Source organism: Pelecanus crispus, chromosome 11 (assembly GCF_030463565.1).
Source record: "Pelecanus crispus isolate bPelCri1 chromosome 11, bPelCri1.pri, whole genome shotgun sequence".
NCBI lineage: Eukaryota > Metazoa > Chordata > Aves > Pelecaniformes > Pelecanidae > Pelecanus > Pelecanus crispus.
Window position 1 is genome coordinate 30,915,445 of NC_134653.1, and position 17,669 is coordinate 30,933,113.

The 17,669-nt window shown below is 52.5% G+C and overlaps 1 protein-coding gene across 5 annotated transcripts in view; it reads left to right on the plus strand.

Annotated features, from left to right (window-relative positions):
- Positions 1–1,039: 1,039 nt before the first annotated feature.
- The window catches only part of CORO1C (coronin 1C), a 60,256-nt gene continuing 43,626 nt past the window's right edge, over positions 1,040–17,669 (plus strand). The window contains exon 1 of one of the 5 annotated variants that reach the window (XM_075719157.1): positions 1,040–1,059. Coding sequence is in view for 1 of the 5 variants with exons in the window: in XM_075719155.1 (XP_075575270.1) it covers positions 17,069–17,102 (34 nt within the window). In the remaining 4 variants the exon portion in view is untranslated. Of the gene's footprint in view, positions 1,060–8,415; positions 8,433–15,514; positions 15,556–16,929; positions 17,103–17,669 lie in introns of those variants that run through there. The other 4 variants (XM_075719158.1, XM_075719156.1, XM_075719159.1 and 1 more) reach the window with 4 other exon arrangements.

The following is a 17,669-nucleotide window of genomic DNA, read 5'->3' on the forward strand; positions in this document are numbered from 1 at the left end:
TGTGGGGGGTCAGATTTGAATAAATTCAAAAAAATTCCGTTAACTGATGCAAGCGAACCTATATATTTCCTTCCTGTTTTCTTGAGTGCCTGCCAAGTTCTGCTGCGTACAAACCACTGCTTTCCCGGGGCGTAGCTCGGCGCTGACCGCCTTCCCCCTGCCTGTCGCTTGGACTCGGCTCTCGCTGGGCCAACCCCACCGCTTTGCTCATCGGGCTCGGGGCTCCGTCGCTGCGTCGTCGCGACGCTGTCGGGATAGAGGCACAGTTTAGTGGGAGTCAGTCTCAAAGCCAATGTGCGCTAGAAGCACTGGTGTGCCATTGCGAAGGTTTTTGTAGCCAAACCTATGATGCTTGCAGACTTCATTAGATTTGTTGCATGAGAAGGTAGATGTGTTTGTCCTCTCCCACGTGTTGTAATTGTTCTTTTACAATTGAGTGCCTTAATAATAGTTTACAAATACTGTGTATTTATGCTGAGCTGTTCAACTCTGCTGTTAGCTGTTCTTTTTTTTTGGTTTTTTTGGTGCTTTTGGTGTTTCCAGTGGCAGTGAGACCGTTACTACTTCTGCATATCGACCTCCCGGCCCCGCTGAGCTCAGCGCCACTAACCACTTCCCTTCTGCTCTGTATATGGCAAAACCAAAGGGCTGCGTCGAGCTGCCGCCGTGCCAGCTGCAGCTCCCAGTGCCCCCATTTATCTATGCATTGCTGCAGAAACGCGGACAAGGGGGGGTGTCCGGGGAGACATCCCATCGGCAGCCGGCCGTGCTTTGCTCAGCGGATTGCCGGGTACGAATCCAAACCCAGTCCCATTCTGCCAGAAAACCCGAAATGCACAAAACTGGCACCTTATTTCCAGTCCAGGCTTTGTCGGTCTGTGTGATAGCAATAGCCGTCCTCCTGGTTGTCCTTCCCATGAAGGTGGGGTTTGGCTCGGTCGTGTCCCGCCGTCCCCCTTGCAGGCATCGCCTGCTCTCTGCTGGGGAGCCGGCTCCCGACCTGGGAGGTGGAGACCGTCCTGGTTAGACCGTGACCACAGACCCGGAGAGGAGGGGTGGGTGAGTAACGTGTAGCTGTTCCAGTGCATTGCTGTACTCTATGATAACAATGTTCCCTTTTATTTCACGGTATTTCTTAATTCTGGTTTTCTATTTAAATATGCAGTATTTTTTGTACTGTACGTTTGCGGTAGGGGATGCATAATGCACTTTTTTTTACTTTTGTTTGTAAAAATGTACTGTATATTTTATGTGCTTCTTGTGAGAAAAATAAACTTTTTTGTTTTCCTTTTACAAATGAGCTTTGCAGCATTTTTGGAGGTGGGGAAGGATCAGCCCAGCTGCGGGGAACAGGCCCCGCAGGGGCCGGAGGGAGCGGAAAGAAATGGAGGCGACGGGCACGTATCATCGCAGCAGCAGCCACCGCCTGGCTCTCACGGTCCCCTGCCCCGTGTTATCTCTTCCCGTCTGTCCTGGCTGCGCTCCTCTTTTTTTTTTTTTTTTTTTTTTTTTGGGTCCTGGCTGTTTTCTGCCGCCCCTGAAGGCCAGATCTGGAGATGCCTTTGTCCCTCTCTGTTGTGTCCTTGCAGCGCTGGACGTGTTTCAGCTGCCCTGCCTGGACGGCGAGTGCTGCAGAAACACACCCGAGCTGCTGCACCTGCACTTGCAGGTTTTTTTAAGGGGAGAAGGGAACAAAATAGAAATATGCTTAATTCCCGGAGGCAGCAGTAGAACTGAAATCTGTAATTGTCTGCCTAGCCTCTTTTCAGAGACCCCAGGCTGTGTTTAAGGAGAAGCTGCTCGCGTTTCGGCACGCGTTCCCCGGCACTGAGCGGATGTTGGCAGCAGAGCGGTCGCGCTTGTGAAAGCGACGCCTGCACCGTGCTGAGCCCTCCCTGCACAGCACACGGAAAAGTACTTATTTGGAGAGGGGCTTGGTGCTACCGCAGCGATGTGGGCTTTTTAATTCCCACAGACCTGTGCTACAGTCTCCTCCGAAGAGCAAATCCCCAGTGTGAAAGGCAAGGAGCTAAATCCTGGGATGCGGCTCTTGTGCCCTGAGTTGATCCTGCTGCCACCCCACGATCCACCCGAGGTGGGACCAGCCCGTCCCGGGCATTCACCAAATTTTGCCTTTAAAGGCAAACAGCGAGCATCTGTCTCGTGTGCCTGCGAGGAGTCTTGTTACTGCCTGGGATTGTTCTCGCTCCCAAAGCTGCTTCAGGGAGGAACATGTCAGTGTTTACCTTGGCAGGGTAGCAAAGCGCCAGCTGGGGATGCTCTCCAGCTTTGGCAAACTTGCTAATTGCCTCAAAAAGTCGTTAACCCCCACCAGAAATGCTGGCTTTTCAGGGGGTTTTGGGGTTGATTTGGCTTGCGGTTGGCAGCTGTCTGTCACCCATCAGTCGAGCGTAGCAAAGTGTGATTTACTGCCTGCCCTCCCTGCCCCGGCACTCAGCCCGGCTGCCCCAGGGAGCTGCAGCCCTGCCGCCGGGTCCAGCCAGCCGGACCTGGGCAGGAGCCGGCGCTTGCCGCCACCTTTATGATGCCAATTTGCCAACTCCTCACGCGCGCGGAGCTCAGGCCACAAACTCATTGGGGTGACTTAAGTGACTTAAGTCCTACCGCAGCCTTGGCAGAGGCTGGGTTCAATGCCGGTGCGATAGGGGCACAGCAATACCCTGTGTGAGAGCAAGGGGCTGGGGAACACCTTCCTTTCACCTTGCAGCTGAGTGTCACCCTGCAGCCATGCGTGGCACGTGCTGGCTGATGCCGCTGCGTGTCGCCGGCACGTTTCTGGGCTGCACTCACAGCTCTGCAGGGATTCGCGCATGGGCAGCAGTTCACCAGCTGGGAAAATAACCTGCAAATGATGGAGGACAGAGCCCTGGGCTCCCTAGGATGGGTTTGTGGGGGTTTTGGTCTTCTTACACCTGAGAGCATCTCCGGTGGAACGTGGCTCTTCCACGGGATGCGGGAGCAGAGTGCTGAGCTGGTCTGCCACTGCGTGGGCAGGTACCTGCTGCGGGAGCTGCAGCGGCAGGAGCTGGAACCGGCGTCTGACTCTCCCTTGATCAAGGACAGAGACCCTGGCCTGAGTCCTGGCACGGAGCGCTTGGCTTTGTGTCAAGGCCTTCCGAGAGTTGCGCAGCCATGCTTACATGATGACACGCGAAGGAAAACAGTGGGAGCGAGTGTGTGTGTGTGTACAGCTTTTACACCCTGGGGTTAACTCTCTCCAGCGCTGAGCCGCAGCAGAGCTGGAGAGCTTGTGCGGAGCTGGGAGCCCCAGAGGCTCCCGCACGCCAGAGCTCCGGTTTGGGGACACAGCAGCTTTCTTGCTGTAGCATGCTTTTGAGGTCCTCGGGACACAGTCTGTCCTTTAGCCAACACCGTTTTGGGGTCAGATGTTTGCTGTTAGCTGATTTAATTCATACTTCTCTTGGCTGATTCACAAGATGATGCTCCCCGCTCATCTCTGCTTCCCAAAGATAGAGATGTCGCCGTCGTAGCTGTTTGCAGGTTAGCATCGCAGGAGCTGGGTGTAAGAAGTTACGCGTTAGAGATGCACCACGAGACAGGACTGTGAAACGGCTGGAGGGGGCCCTGTGGCTGCCGGTGAGTTTGTGTGTCTTTTTTTGTTCTTGTTATGATTGAAAGTCGGTTCTTTATGGAGTGGTTCTTGTTATGGCCAAATGTTACATCCTGTTGTGATGTTGCTATGGCAAAGCTAGGCAACATCTGGAGCAACACAAGTTCTCTCTGGCGACCATCGGAGGGTTTATTTATAGCCTCGCTGGCAAAAGGAGATGCCTGAGCATGAAGCCTCCGTGGACAGATCATGGCAGGGGCAGCCTGGCACTGGGTGCCCTCCTGGTTGGGACGCGGGGCGGTGGGAAGACGCGAGGTCCGGCCAGGCCCCTCGCCTCACCTGCCCGGTGGAGGAGCCCGCAAGCGGTACCGAGCAGTCACCAGAAAGAAGCAGATCCTCTCGAGGACCCTCTGAGTCTGTTCTTTGCTCCTCATGGGAGGAGGATGGTTCCCTACCAGAGTTTCCCAGTTTCATGTTGGAGCTGGGTGACCGCAGGGATGGTGAGCAGATATCGTAATGATGTCATTGGGGGAAAAGATAAGGTTTGGCAGGTGAGTGAGGCTCTTTTTTAGTGAACAAAGCGATACGCACAGAGAAGCAACAGGAAGGACGCAAAGGGCCCCCGCTGCACTTCAGCACCAGCAGCCTACAGCAGCGAAGAGGAGAAGCTGCTGCTCCGGGAGCGGGTCTCCAGCTGCCTGCAGCCCCAGGATGATGCTTCTGCGTCTATTTACACTGGGTGGTGGCTGGACAGCCGCGCTGGCCTCTAAAGAGGTAGAAATGTAAATATTTTTCTAAGCAGAAGCTGCTGATGTGAGATGAGCTGGTTCCTGCAGTGGATGGAGGGGCAGGGGTTGCGGGGTTGCAGCAGGCGGGGGCTGAGCTGCGCTGCCCGCGGGGCTCCCTCTCCGTCCAGCCGTTGCAAACGTGCTGCTGTTTGGAGTACCTGCGGTGGCAGGTCCTCTCTGCGTGTGCGCATACGCACACGTGCATTTTGCGTTGCTAGCAGCAGCTCGGCTGTTTCAGCCAGGGGAGCTGCTCGGCTGGGGAGCAGCTGATGAGCTGGTCGGGTTTGCTCCAGCCTCAGCCCTCGCCCTGGGCGTTGCATATTCCCTAAAAGTCTCTTCCTCTCTGGTTTGAAGGATGGGGCAGTGGCAACGTTGCTGCAGCTGCCATTTCCTTTTATGCAGACGGTTCAGGAGCAAAAACTGCGTTGCTCCTGTGTCAGACTTTCACGAGTGTTTATAAGCAGCTCGCAGGACAGCGATGCAAAATGCTGCAGGGCAGGGCAGGGCAAACCCAGGTCCAACCACCCAGCTGTGCAGCTTCCACACCAGCCCTGGGCTCTACGATCCCCACACAGGGCAAGCCAAAAAAACCAAGATGGTATCTCTAAATCATGATGATTTGTGAGAAACCCAAAATATATGTGGCATGGGGGACCAGGGCGTTGGCTCAAGGGGAAGAACCCCAAATTATTGATCCGGTCATCGTGCCAACGTCAGGCGCGCCTGAGTTTATCCCGCAGAGATGACTTGGCTTTAAAATTTGCCACTCACGCAACTGTCAGTAAATCTCGCTGCAGCATTTCACTACCTGGTGGGATCGGTGCTGCGAGGTACCCCCCCACCGCCGGCATCAGCAGGGAGCATCGCTTGCTCCTGGCGCGGCTCGGGAGCCTGGCTGCCGGTCCTGAGCCTGCTGGGAAGCGGTTGTGTTTGTTTTGGGCAGCCTCAGCAGGGATTTAAAACTTCCAGTGGTAACAAATGGTGTTCTGTCTCACTGCAGAGCAGCTCTGCAATGTGCATTGATAAAAAACTGTCCCTGCGAGGGGGCCTGGCTGGCTCCTGGGCTGATAAGGGCTGGGATAACTGCTGTCCCTCACTCCTTCCCCTTGATGGTGGCTGGCACTCGATCCTGAGCCGGGGACGAAATGGTGGTGTCATGAGAGACTGTGGTCCAGGCATCACCCACGCAGCCCGTGTGAGTGCATCGGCTGCGCTGCTGGGGTCCCTGGGGGCTCTGGATGAGGCCCCGGCAGGATTTTCCAGCCCACTGAGCGTCAGCAGGATGCCTTCAGCCCGGGGCCAGCGGGCAGGTTGCTGTGGGCTGTTTGCAAACTCTTCGGGCTGATGTTGGGGTAACTCAGCCCCTGCTGGGAAGCAGCTCCCGGCTCAGCCCCGGCACCGTGGAGGTTCCTGCGCAGGCTGTGCCACTGCCTGCATCTCTTTAGGGACCATCTAGGTGTTTTCCTGCATCCCGCCTCGGGATGCTTCCCTGGATCGGGCAGCCGGCACCTCGTGCACCATAAAAGGCAAAGCGCTGGGCAAGAGCTGCTGGAGTGGGAGCCGTGGCGGCTGCCGCGGCTTGCTGCAATGCCAGGCATCCCGGCTGCGTATAAACGGATTAGAGCCCTCCAGCTCTGCTGCTCCCCCTCCTTCCGGAGAGTTTACAGGAGCCCATTTGGCAGAAGGATTATCCAAAGGGAGGAACTTTCTGCTTGGAGGGTTGTTTAGACAAATGCCCAGAGCATTAATAGGGATTTCTGATAAGTTATGTATCAGAGTCTCCTAAAGGAAACTTGTTTGTGAGGCTGCTGTCGGGCTTCTCTGTTTATCTCGGGTAGTCTTTTTTTATGTCACAGCAATTCCCTTAGCAATAACGTATTCCCGCAGATCATTCCAGCCGATCTGTCTCTGCCCTGCGTGCTCTGTGCAGGCAGTATCTCTCCCCGAAACGCTGGGACGCAGCCCAAGGCTGCGCGCCGCTTCCAAGGAAGGAGCGCTGGGGGAGACGCTCTGTGTCCGTCGGGCGCAGGGCAGGGAGGCAGGGAAGAGTGCCAGGGGCACGGATGTGGGTTTCCAAGCTCTCCGTGAAACCCACAGAGGAGCTGACGGAGGTGATCCTGCCCAGACGAGCTGCAGCAGATGACCTGGCAGTAAATCACTCTGGAAGCAGTGAGATCGGAGGGAAGCCAGGGAGGCTTGCTGCACGGGACCATAGGGAGTTATTGCTGCAGCAGGTTGGGGAAAAGAGGAGAGTCCCTGAAGATGGGTAGCAAGTCCTGCCTGTAAAGTGCTATGGACCAGGAAATTAGAAGCTGAGGGGTGCTTTTATTCAGGTGGGATATATTTGGGTAGGGACCAGCGTAACATCAACTCTGACAGCTGTTGTGTTAGGAGGGAGCCTCCTGCCCTGCTGCAGAGGATGGGCTCCATCACGCCAACATGCATTTTCATCTCTGCTGGCCATGAGGCTAAAAAACGCCGATTCACATGACCCAGGCACGGAGGCTTCCAAGCTGCCTCCGTCTCTCCCAGTAGCGGAAGAAGGAGAAGGCGGTGCTGAAAGTCTGCTGAGACCCAAGGTGGGAAGAAATCTTGGCTGGCCAGTTTCAAAGCATTTGGACCAGGAATTACGGTGACTGAGCTCCTGGCCATGGAAGCCTCCACCTGGCAGTACTATGGATATTTACGGGATGACACAAGTAAGGCGAGAGGGAGAGACTGCACGCCTTCCCGGGGAGCGTCCTCAGGGACGTGCGAGGATTATACTCTGCGGCAACTCGGCCAGGAGGGCCTGGGGCACGGGCTGGAGAGGGGGGACCTTCCCGACCCCGGGAGCGACACGCAAGCCCCTGCCAAGAAGTCAGAGATGAGCAGCAGTGGGCAGAGAGGGCAGCGGGGGCTGGCAGGGGACCCGCGCTCGGAAGACCACCCCGTGTCGAAAGGGTGCAGGAGAGGGGAGGAGGGAGAAGCCCCTCCGAAGGTGTACGAAATGGAGGTTGGGCACCGGCGAGCGGGCACGGGCAGGATGGTGAAGCCGGTGGTGTACAGGCTGGAGGAGAGTGAGTACAGGCGCCTGATCGAAGAGGCAGACGCAGAACCTGAGGAGGGATGGCAAGCGACAGAGCACAAGGTACCTGTGGTTCAGGAGGGCTATGCAGGGGATGGGAAGGCGGCGAGTCCCAGCCTAAACAGGCTCAATGCTTTCCAAGGAGTCCTGAGGAGGCAGATAAGCCGTTCGGACTCAGAAAGCAGTGTAGAGATCAGGCAAGTGAATAAACTGACCCTGAACTCTCCCTTGGAGGGAAACAAGCCAAGCGTCCCCATCAGGTCCGATAGCTTCGAGCGAAATGCCATGCTTATGGATTACATTTTGCAAAGCAAACAGGAGGCAACAACATCTGTTTCCTACGTCCCCAGAGAAAGCAGCAAGGCAGCTGAAAGCTTCAGGCAGGCGGTGAGCTTCGCCCCCCAGCCTGACGGCGCTCCGGACCTTTGCCAGAACGGCCAGACCAGCGAGGAGGATCCGGCCAGGAAGCCCGATCCAGACAAGCAGGTAGTGCAGAGCCTCGAGAGAATGGTCTCTGCGATTGCAAATTATGCTTCAGTGGCTAGAGACACTGAAAAGCTTTCGAGACAGAGCAGCAGCAGCCAGCTCCTCGAGAGCAGGGAACAGCTCGGAGGTGAAGCAGATGCAGGGATACTCGATTCATACAGCCAGAAAAAAAACCCACCGGCCCCTCCTGTCAGGTCCCACAGCAAAGAGAGCCTGGCTTTGAGTATGAGCAAGACTGTGGCAATGACGGAGGCGCTGCTGGAGCCGCGCAGCGATGCAGCGAAGCCTGCCAAGGAGCAGTGGGCAGCTGCAGGCACGGAGCAGCTAACTGGAGGCAGGACGGCAGGAGGAGGGGGCTCGGAGGAGCTGGAGCGGAAGGGGAGGAAGAGTCAGGAGGATGAGAAAGTGCTTAAAGTTGCCGACGCAAAGAAAACCTTCGAAAAGCCCAAGCTGGCAGAGGGGAAGGCAGCAACGCCACCGCCCAGCGCTGCCAGAAAAGGTGAGGCGTGAGGGCTCCGCCACGGGCGGGCTGGCGGACCCCGGCTCTGCCTCGCGGTACCGTGGGGCCGGAGCGGATCCGGAGCACGCTGCGGCCAAGGGGTGGGTGGTGAGGGGAGGTGGGCACGTGGCGGTCATGAGGCTTTTCAGAAAATACCTGCCTTGTCATAGCTGAGCAACAGATGGGATGCGCTCAGGGCACGTTTAGCGATCTACGGTCGTAACGAGGCGGGACGAAAATCAGGTGTTGATTCAAGTCTACTAGCAGCCTGGTGAAAGTACTTCTTGCAGTGAAACTGTTTCGTGAGAAAGGGATTTGCTTTTTAAGACTCTCCTGGTTATAAATAAGTATCCAGTACTCCTATACTGCTTGTCATGAATAGATACAGTGCAGAAGCACCCATATGATGCTTCCTTGCACCGTCATGTGTGCTTATTTGCCTCTGTCTCTCTAGGCATTGGGTGAGCCAATACAATTTTATTTTAGCTATGGCATAGAAAGGAGGCGTTATTTTCCTTAGGTTCTTTTTCTCCTGCACTGTGACTTAGCTGAGTAAGGCTTTCAGGAGAATGACATCAACTTGGAAACCCTTTCACTGAAAAACTATGGATAAATGAACTTTTTTGAAATTTTACTGGTAAGACAGCGGTTATGCAGAAATAGGGAGAGATTAGAAATGAGTGTTTGTTTGAGAGTTCGCATCCTGCAAGGACACATCAGACCCATGCTGGTTAACTTACATCTTCTGTTTATTGACAATCAGCAATTGTGGACTTCCTTATAAGGGAAAATAAATGTTTTAAGGCACAGGAAATCTATGCTAGCTTTGAAATGAATAGCATATTTACTTAAAAAATAGATGTGATTATCCCACGGTGCCGAGTACCTTGTGCTGTCAATTACTCTCATTCACAGAAGTCACAAAACCGAGTCAGAATATGAACGTTGCCACAGAGTTTGTGCGTGTGTCAGTGATAACAAAAAGCCTACAGCAATGAAAAATAGATCCTGTCCTCTCAGGAAGCATCTGAAGACACATTATCATTCTCACAATGTAAAGAAATAGGGTTGTGAAATCTTTGTCACCGCAAACTATCTGCCATCTGACAGACTTAGGCTCTGTACGTGAAGCAGTGCTGGTGCTGGTATTATCAGGGTGTCTGGATCTACGCAGCCTCTCCACTCCTCCTCGAGTGGGAGATTTGTCTGATTAAATGGTCCAGCTGATATGGCGTGTTTTCATCAGCCAGATCAGACGGAGGGAGGGATGTTTTCATCAGCAGTGAGGCATGCATCCTTTGCAGGGGATAGAAGGAGCAGGTGGATGCAATAGGTGATCTTACAGAGGAAGGGGGTTAGAAGGGACTACAAGAAATCATGCTCCATCCCTGAGGCGATACTGGCTACAGCTAAATCATTCCTGACAGATGTTTACCTACTTGTTCTTCAAAAGAAATGGGGAGGGAGGGCCAAGACAATCTATTTCCGTGCTAAACTGTGAAAATGTTGCAACAGAGTAGGAATAGCTTCTCATTTTGCTCAGACATAGTCTGTTTTGGGGTTTTGTTTTTTTTTTTTTTAAATCTGTGTCTGAACCTATATCTTCCCAAATATCATACTGCCTAACTGAACACAAAAATCTCACGTAGATTTACCATTATACGATTCCTTTCTTATACCTCTGATTTTTCTAGCACCTTTGGTCCAACTTGATCCTAGACAGCAGGGAAAGAAACAGAACAAGACGGCAAAAGGATTCAAAACTGGTTGAGTAATGAGGACAAGACTAGGATATGCGATAGGTGTAACATGGAGTGCTACAGGAATCACAGCGCCAAGCCTCACGTTACCGCTCACTGCTCAAAGCCCCTGCTCATTATGTGGTGCCCAGCTCATTTTTTGCTGCTATTCAGAATGATAGGAAGTGTCAACCCCAGGATATTCATGTTGTAAATAAAATATAGCTTGCTTTTTTCTTTTTTCTTTTTTTTTTTTTTTGTGTTCTGCTTTCTTGTCTCTCTCTCCCTAGTTAATCATCTGGTGTAGTGGAGATAGCAACAAAGAAAATCCCATCTGTTGCAACTAATTGCTTCATTTTTATTTGGTGTCCCAACATTTTAATTAGGTATTGGGACCACCTCCCCTTCATTGCAAAAATGGGAAAAAAGAAAAAAAAAATATATTTCATGATCCTGTACAATGATGGAGAAGAAAGAATACATGAGGAAACAGACTAGGTCAAAATTAATTGAGAGATTTCCTTTTGCTGTAAAAACCGGAGGCAGCACGTATTTCTATGCCTTTGCCATAGACAAGTTGGTAGGGATGTGTATGACATCATTATTACTGCATATAGCATGCATGAGACTGTGTATATGTAGTAATAAATGTGCTTTGTGAAATGTATTTTAAATCATTAATAACAATAGCATAAATTATTAATACCCATCCTGACCTAATGTTCACTTATTACTAGTTGTCAGTCTCCAGCATCTTCCATCCACGCTAAGCAGCACACAAACGACGTCAGCGCAAGTGCTCGCTCACCGCAGCGGATTTTCATTGCCCTTTGGGGAGGGGGCTTGCGATCTGACCCCAATTTACCGGGTCTGGAAGTAGCGCAGGGACTCGTTCGATGTCACGCAGAAAGGTGGGGCAGATCTGGGAATAAAACTAAGGGGTGCTGACTCCTAACCCTCTGCTTTAATTCACATATTTCTCTTCCCTCCTAGTCCACATGCTCCGATACACTCTCATACACTCCTCCCTTCCTGGCTGTTATTTTAAAAAATCTGATTGAACATATTGCTCTCCTTATCTTCATTCCATAATTCTACAGCTCCCCTTTCTGGCCAAGGATTGAATAAGGCCAAACCAAATGGATTTTGCTCGCTCGCTCTCTCCAGACAAATGCTTTGCTGGATCTGCGGAACAGATCAGCACAGGGCAGCGCTTCCCTGGGCAGAACACGTAATCCCGTCCAAGGGACAGAATTGATTAGCCATAATCAAGAGCTGTTACGTGGTGGCTGTTAGTGCAATTTTGTCTTGGCAGCTGCTCAACATTTGATGATCATTGAAATGTCCCTTAAAACCCAGGCTTTTAAGCAGTTTAATAAAGCCGCCATTGCCACTCGCTATGGGCCCGACGGACATTGAGAAAACAAGGCAGAAAGAGTAAATCTAATGCTATTCCACACACAGAAAATGGCTTGGGGCTTTCTTTTTCTTTTTTTCATTGCAATCAGTTCAGATTTCCCTGCAAAAAAAACCCCACTGCATTCCAGTAATGTTAAGTGAAACGTAGGATCACATCACCAGTTTCAATGGGAGCAGATCGTCACAACGCTGCCGAATCTGGCCTTGCGTATCTAAATCACAAGAGCCATAGAAGAAGAAATATGAAAATATGCAACTTTCAGGTGGGAGAACCTAGTGCTTCCTGTAAAGTTATTTATATATAATAATAAATCAAAAGGCTTTAAGAAATAAATAGATAAATAGTGGACACAAATGTCCGTCAAAGTTGCATAACTTGGATATCTGCAAACCCGAGGTCCGAAACACAAACTGTCACGTCTGACATATTTGGCGTGACTTAGAAGTTAAGCTGCAAAATAACAGGATTTTAAATTGCTGATCTCTCTAAACCTTCCGTGAGCCCTTTTCCTTCATTCAGAATATATTTAGCAATGAGGATTTAAGCAAATTGAAATGTTCGAGACAAATTCATCCCTCAAGTGACTTTACTGGTTCTGAATGACTGGGTTTGCCATCCATCTAAGACTGCTCAGAGACTCCAAGCCAAACTGTGTATCGGCTGAAGGCCAAAGAAGCCATCAAAATTTCTCCTAGAAAGAAGTGCCTCAGGTGTGTGTATCTTTCTTTCCCTTTTCTAATACCACCACACTGGCAAGGAAGGCTGTGGGCATACCGAATGCGTTACTTGCAAGGCATGTTAAGATCATCATAGGAACGAACCAGCGTGATTTATTGCAATGATGGAATTGATGCATATTTGCAAGCAAGCTAAATTTAGCTGCTGACATAAGTTTCAGAGGTGGAGTCTGTAGACATAGTGCTGTTTCCGTATAAAGGCTGCGAGATGGACCGTTTGCAGCAATCGTGCATCAATGTTGCGGAGCGTAAAATATGTGGGATGGATAAAACTAGCAAAATGGGTTTTTGGAATAAATTCTGAATCTTTTCTGCAAAATTTAATAATCAGGCATGTTGGTACTGATAAAAATAGAAGGACAAACTTTGTTGTGTGGTTTCTTGTAGCTGCGAGAATTAATTTGGTAATAGGGTATTTTCCCTTACAAAAATTAGAATTTGTGACATATTTTGACAAGTTGTTATGCTTACATCACTCTGGCTATGATTTAAGTACTGTTTGTTAGAATGATTTTATTCAGCTGAAGTGATGAAGATTACTGGTTACAGGGGAACCAAAGAGCATGTGTAAAACCTTAGCCACTCCTTCTGTTGTCAAAGCCTTCAGCCTGAAATTCATGTCATTGCTTCGTCACCTTGTACGGTGAGCTGTTGCGATCTAAATGGCTCATTAATCCAGGTCACGATCCGAGTGATCTTTGGAGCGTTTCCATCCAAACGTTTAAGGAAGCGCTAGCAAAAATTCAACAGGTACCATTTCCTTCCGAGTCCGTCCTTAGTGACTCTTCCAACAGCCGTGTCGAGCAAGCTGTGCCGCAGGAGTATCCATCCCTGCAGCGACAATGTGAACCGGGAACCAACCGTTCAGGTGGCAGTTACTGAGAGGATTAGGTTTCAATCAGATTTCTCAGGACAAATTTCACTTTGTGTGCTCCGTGCCTCGCTCTCTTTTTAGGTGGACGCCAAAAATCTTCCTTGGGTTCTCTTCCAAGCTGTTGGGTAGTGCTGGGTACTGCTGCCTTCGCTGCTGTTTTTCGGTCCAGGGTAAAACATCGGCTGGGACATGATTAAAATATCGTTTCAAGCTTGCCCACTGTTTTGAGCTAGAAGGAGCTATACATATGTATATTTTTAAGTACCATTTTACATGCTTGTATTAATAGTTTCATATAAAGTTTTAAGCCACATGCACAGGTTCGAGACTCCTAACAAATTAATGGCCGTGGGACCAGCAGTCAAGACACTCAGCTCTATCACTGACTCATTGTGTGACCTTCAGCAAGTCACATACCTACGTGGAAAATATGAATCACAGTCTAAACCCACTAAACTACTGATTACCTGTAGGTCTGCTCTGAGGCTGCCAAACTGCTTTTGTTTTCTTCTTTTTTAGCTTTAAAGAGATTGTTTGAGGGAAGAGGGTGGAGACCAAGTGTGCTGGGCTGGCTTTCAGAAGGAAGGTATTAATTTCATGGTAATTGGTGCCGCAGGCAGTGCGTGGCAGGTATGCAGGCTTGCAACTCTAATCTTTGGGTGTATAATTTTTTCATGAAGGTGTTGCTCAGTACATGACAGACTTTCCTGCTTATTGAATCAGTGGTTAAACTGGTGTCAAATATTGGGTAACATTTGCTTGTTTAATTTGTAGCTACTGTGGCATCTGATGTTTCCATCAGCTGTAATCAGTCAGACTAGCAAGACCACGACAAATGTATCCGAGAGGCTTTCCGCATGTTTTAACACCCAGCTAGCACTTAACAGGGGGTAGGTAGTTCACAGTCCTGCTGCTGTTTCGTGGGGGAAGAGGAGGGTTCTCAGCTCAGCTCATCACGACACACGTTTCTCCAAATTCTGAAGGATTATAAGGAGAGTTACGTGTGTGTCGCTCCCCTGAGAATTAGGCCCCTTAAGCACCTAACCACATGCAAATGAATTTGCAAATATTGGCCAAAACATATAAGGAAGCTTGACTAGCTTTTGGTTTTGGCCATGTATGGTAAACAGTGTGCAACGTGGGCACTTGATCTAGCATCATTCATCCGCTCTTCAAGTTCCCTGGAGGAACAGAAACACGCAGTCTTTGAGAGTGGTATTACCCTGCGTGCCTTGAGGTACTTGCTACAAAGGTGCTCACCTTCTCGCTGTTTACTGTGTGCTGCATTAACAACCGCTAGCCTCTTTCATCGAACAGTGGAGACAAAAAAACCCCTTTACAACCACATAAGCCAGCACCCCCAAAAGCAGATTTACTTTTAGCACAGTGGGGAGACTCTTGGGTTTCAAGCTACTGTCCCGCGTGTCTCATTGAAGTGTGATTTTTAGCAGGGGCTTAAGCTCTCCTTTTGTCCCCCTCTTGCTGGCAGTGCCGCCTTCCACTACAGGCTACAGGCCCCAGCAAGCCGGCATGACAAAACGAGGCGACGCGGTTGTTTTTCTTGCGGAACTGTTGGTTCCCTTCGGCGCTGCCTTCGCCGACAGCAGGCTCTGGCTGCGCCCTGCCTGGCCGAGGCCTCCCGAGGAGCCGCATCCGCGGGGTTGTGCCTCGCTCATCGCAGCAGCGCTCCCAATTTTTGGTTCTGTTGCCGTAGCGCCTCAAAGCCTCCCTGTCTTTTAGCCAGTGCGTGCCCACCTTCGCTCGCACCCCGGGTATCTAAAGCAGAGGACGAGGGGGCCCATCCCCGCGGGGAGCCGCCGCTGGGCCCGTGAGGGAAGAGGCCTCAGGCAGGCTGGGGCGCAGCGGGGGCCACCGCGGGGCGCCGACCCGGCAAGGGGCAAAGCGCCTGAGGGGAACCGGGCTGCCGTGCCCCCGCCGGGGCGGCGCCGGGCAGCGGGGAGGCCCAGCCCCCTCGGGGAGGGCCCGGCCCGGCCCCGCCGCCGCTGAGGGGCCGCGGCTCGCACCGGCCGCCCGCGGAAGAGAGCGAGCGCGCGACCACGCGCGGCGGCGAGCGCCGCGCCGCCATTGGCTAGACGAGACGCCGCTCACCTCGCCGCCCCCGCCCTCCGCCGAGCGAGGCGGGAGGGTGAACACGGGCGCTGCCCGTAGTGAGGGGCGTGGCCCGCCGCGCGCGGAGGAGGGGCGGGGCTAGAGGGGGCGGGGCCTCGGCCCGGCGCTGCCCGCCCCCGCCCCGCGGCGGTCAGTCGGGCGGCGGCGGCGGCGGCAGCGGCAGGCGGCGGAGGCGGCTCCGCCGGGCTGAGGAGCGGACGCGGGGAGGCGGCTCGGGATCGCGGTGCGCGGCACGGCGGGGGGGAGAGGAGGAGGAGGAGGAGGAACCGGGGAACGGGGCGGCGGCGGGACGGCGCCCTGCGGCGCGGCGGGTGGCAGCTGGCGGGGCGGGGGGGCGGCGGCGGGCGGCCCGGCGCGGGAGGGCGGCGGCGGGCGCCGGGGCCGGGCCGGGCAGGGCCGGGCAGGGCAGGCGGGGGTCCGGGCGGCCGCGCTCTTCCTGCGCGGGGCCGGCTGCTGCCGCCGAGCCCTTCCTGAGGCGGCGGCCGCTGTCAGCGCCCGGGCCTGCGGGGGGAAGCGCCCTCCCCGCCCGCGGTCGGGCGCCGCGCTCAGCCCGGGGCTTCTCCCCCGCTCTCCTCCTTATTAGGTAGCGGAGCGGCTCAGGGTCGCCGCGGGTTCCGGCATCCGGCCGGGGCTCGCAGGTTGCCGGCGGGGCATGGCCGAGGCGGGGCGGCCCCGCCGCCGGGGCCGGGCTCTGCCGCCGCAGCGCGGGCAGCCCCTGCCCGCCGCACACCTGATGCCCTCTGCCAGCCCCGGCCGCCTTCTGCACGGAGAGGACGGGGGCATTTTCTTTTGTTCGGCAGGTTTTTTTCCCTTTTTCCTTCCTTCCTCCCCCCCCCCCCTTTTTTTTTTCATGGCGGTGCAGCAGCAGCTCGCTGGCACCGGCGTGTGTGTGCCGCCCCCGGAGCGCCGCGTCCCCGCTGCCACCCCGCAGCGTTGCAGAGGACAAAAGATGACCGGAGGGTTTACTTTTGGGGTTTTTTTCTTCACCCTCCTGTTGGCCGGGTGCATGTCACGCCGTTATTAATGGCTCTTCTGAGTCTGTTCGGGAGATGTGTTAAAGTCCCGGGTTGGATGACACGTTCCTGGGGGTTGTTTTTTTCTATGCAGAAAGCTACGTTGTTTTAATAGCGATATGTCAAAGGCCAGAATTTAAAGGTTACTGCTCATCCGTGCTTTGTGAAATTAGCCGCTTCTCCGCTCACGATACGCGGAAAGGCGCCCGACACGCAACCGCACCGATGCTCAGCTGTAGTACCCAGGTCTAGACAATGTGATGCTGTGACTGCACAGGAGACGGGTCTGGAAAAAAAAAAAAAAAAAAAAAAAAGGGACGGAAAGCTGACTGGAAACAAAAGTGGAACTGAGTGGTGCAGTTTTATTGTTAAAGATGAGCGATATGCATTAGTGTTGTGTAGTTTCAGTCTTGGACGTGTTTGTGTGAGCACATCTATTCAGCCTGTTCGTGCAGATGTGCGTGTGGATTAGCATAAGGGAGACCAAGGATGTTAGCAAAATGAAAGAGTGACATTTTGAATATACTAGGCTGTGGCTGGTTTTTCAGTTTGCTGATGCCGATTCTGGTTTAATTTTAGGCCAGGCTGTATCCAAATTACCTGACGCTGTCCTCTCTCTTCGCGTGCACGTGCAGGAGAGAAGCTCTGTGCCTGCTGGAAGTGTGGGAAAATGGTGTGAACTGGCACAGTCCGTCCCGCAAGAAGCGTGTTCGTATGTGCTGAATGTGCGATGGCTGGAGAAAACAGCGGGTATCTTGTGCGTGAGGCAGGAGAGGATATGTTTGATTTTCATTTGAATAACAAGCATTGAATCATCTTTTCTGCTCAAGGGGAAAAACAGATGGCTGTGCACTCACTGAGACATTTTATTGCAGCTAATATTCGTGTTTGCTAAAGACTCTGTACACAAAGGTAGAAGAGCAAATACTGTTGTGATAAAGTCAGTGCATGTTTATTTTGCATGTATACCTTTTTAGTATTTTCAGTAGCCATAGTAAGACCCGACACACTCAGGTGCACGTCAGGGAGCATTTGCTTTGTGTTTGTTTTAATACAGCACTTCATAATAGTAATTTTTCAGTGGTCACTCGTAGCCTTTTATCCAGATTGCTTTAATCAGCATTTGTGTGTCTCTTTATGTTCTCTGTTGGCATTGCTGTATCTTCTAGTAAGCTGCCTTTTCAAACATCATTGGATTTTTTCAAGTTAAATCTTCATGCTTATTGCATCTGTCACTTCTGGGATTCACTCCAAGCAAAAGGCAGAGATTCAGTTTAATGGCAATGAGAAGGAATGCACAGAAGGGTAAAATATCAGCTTTCCT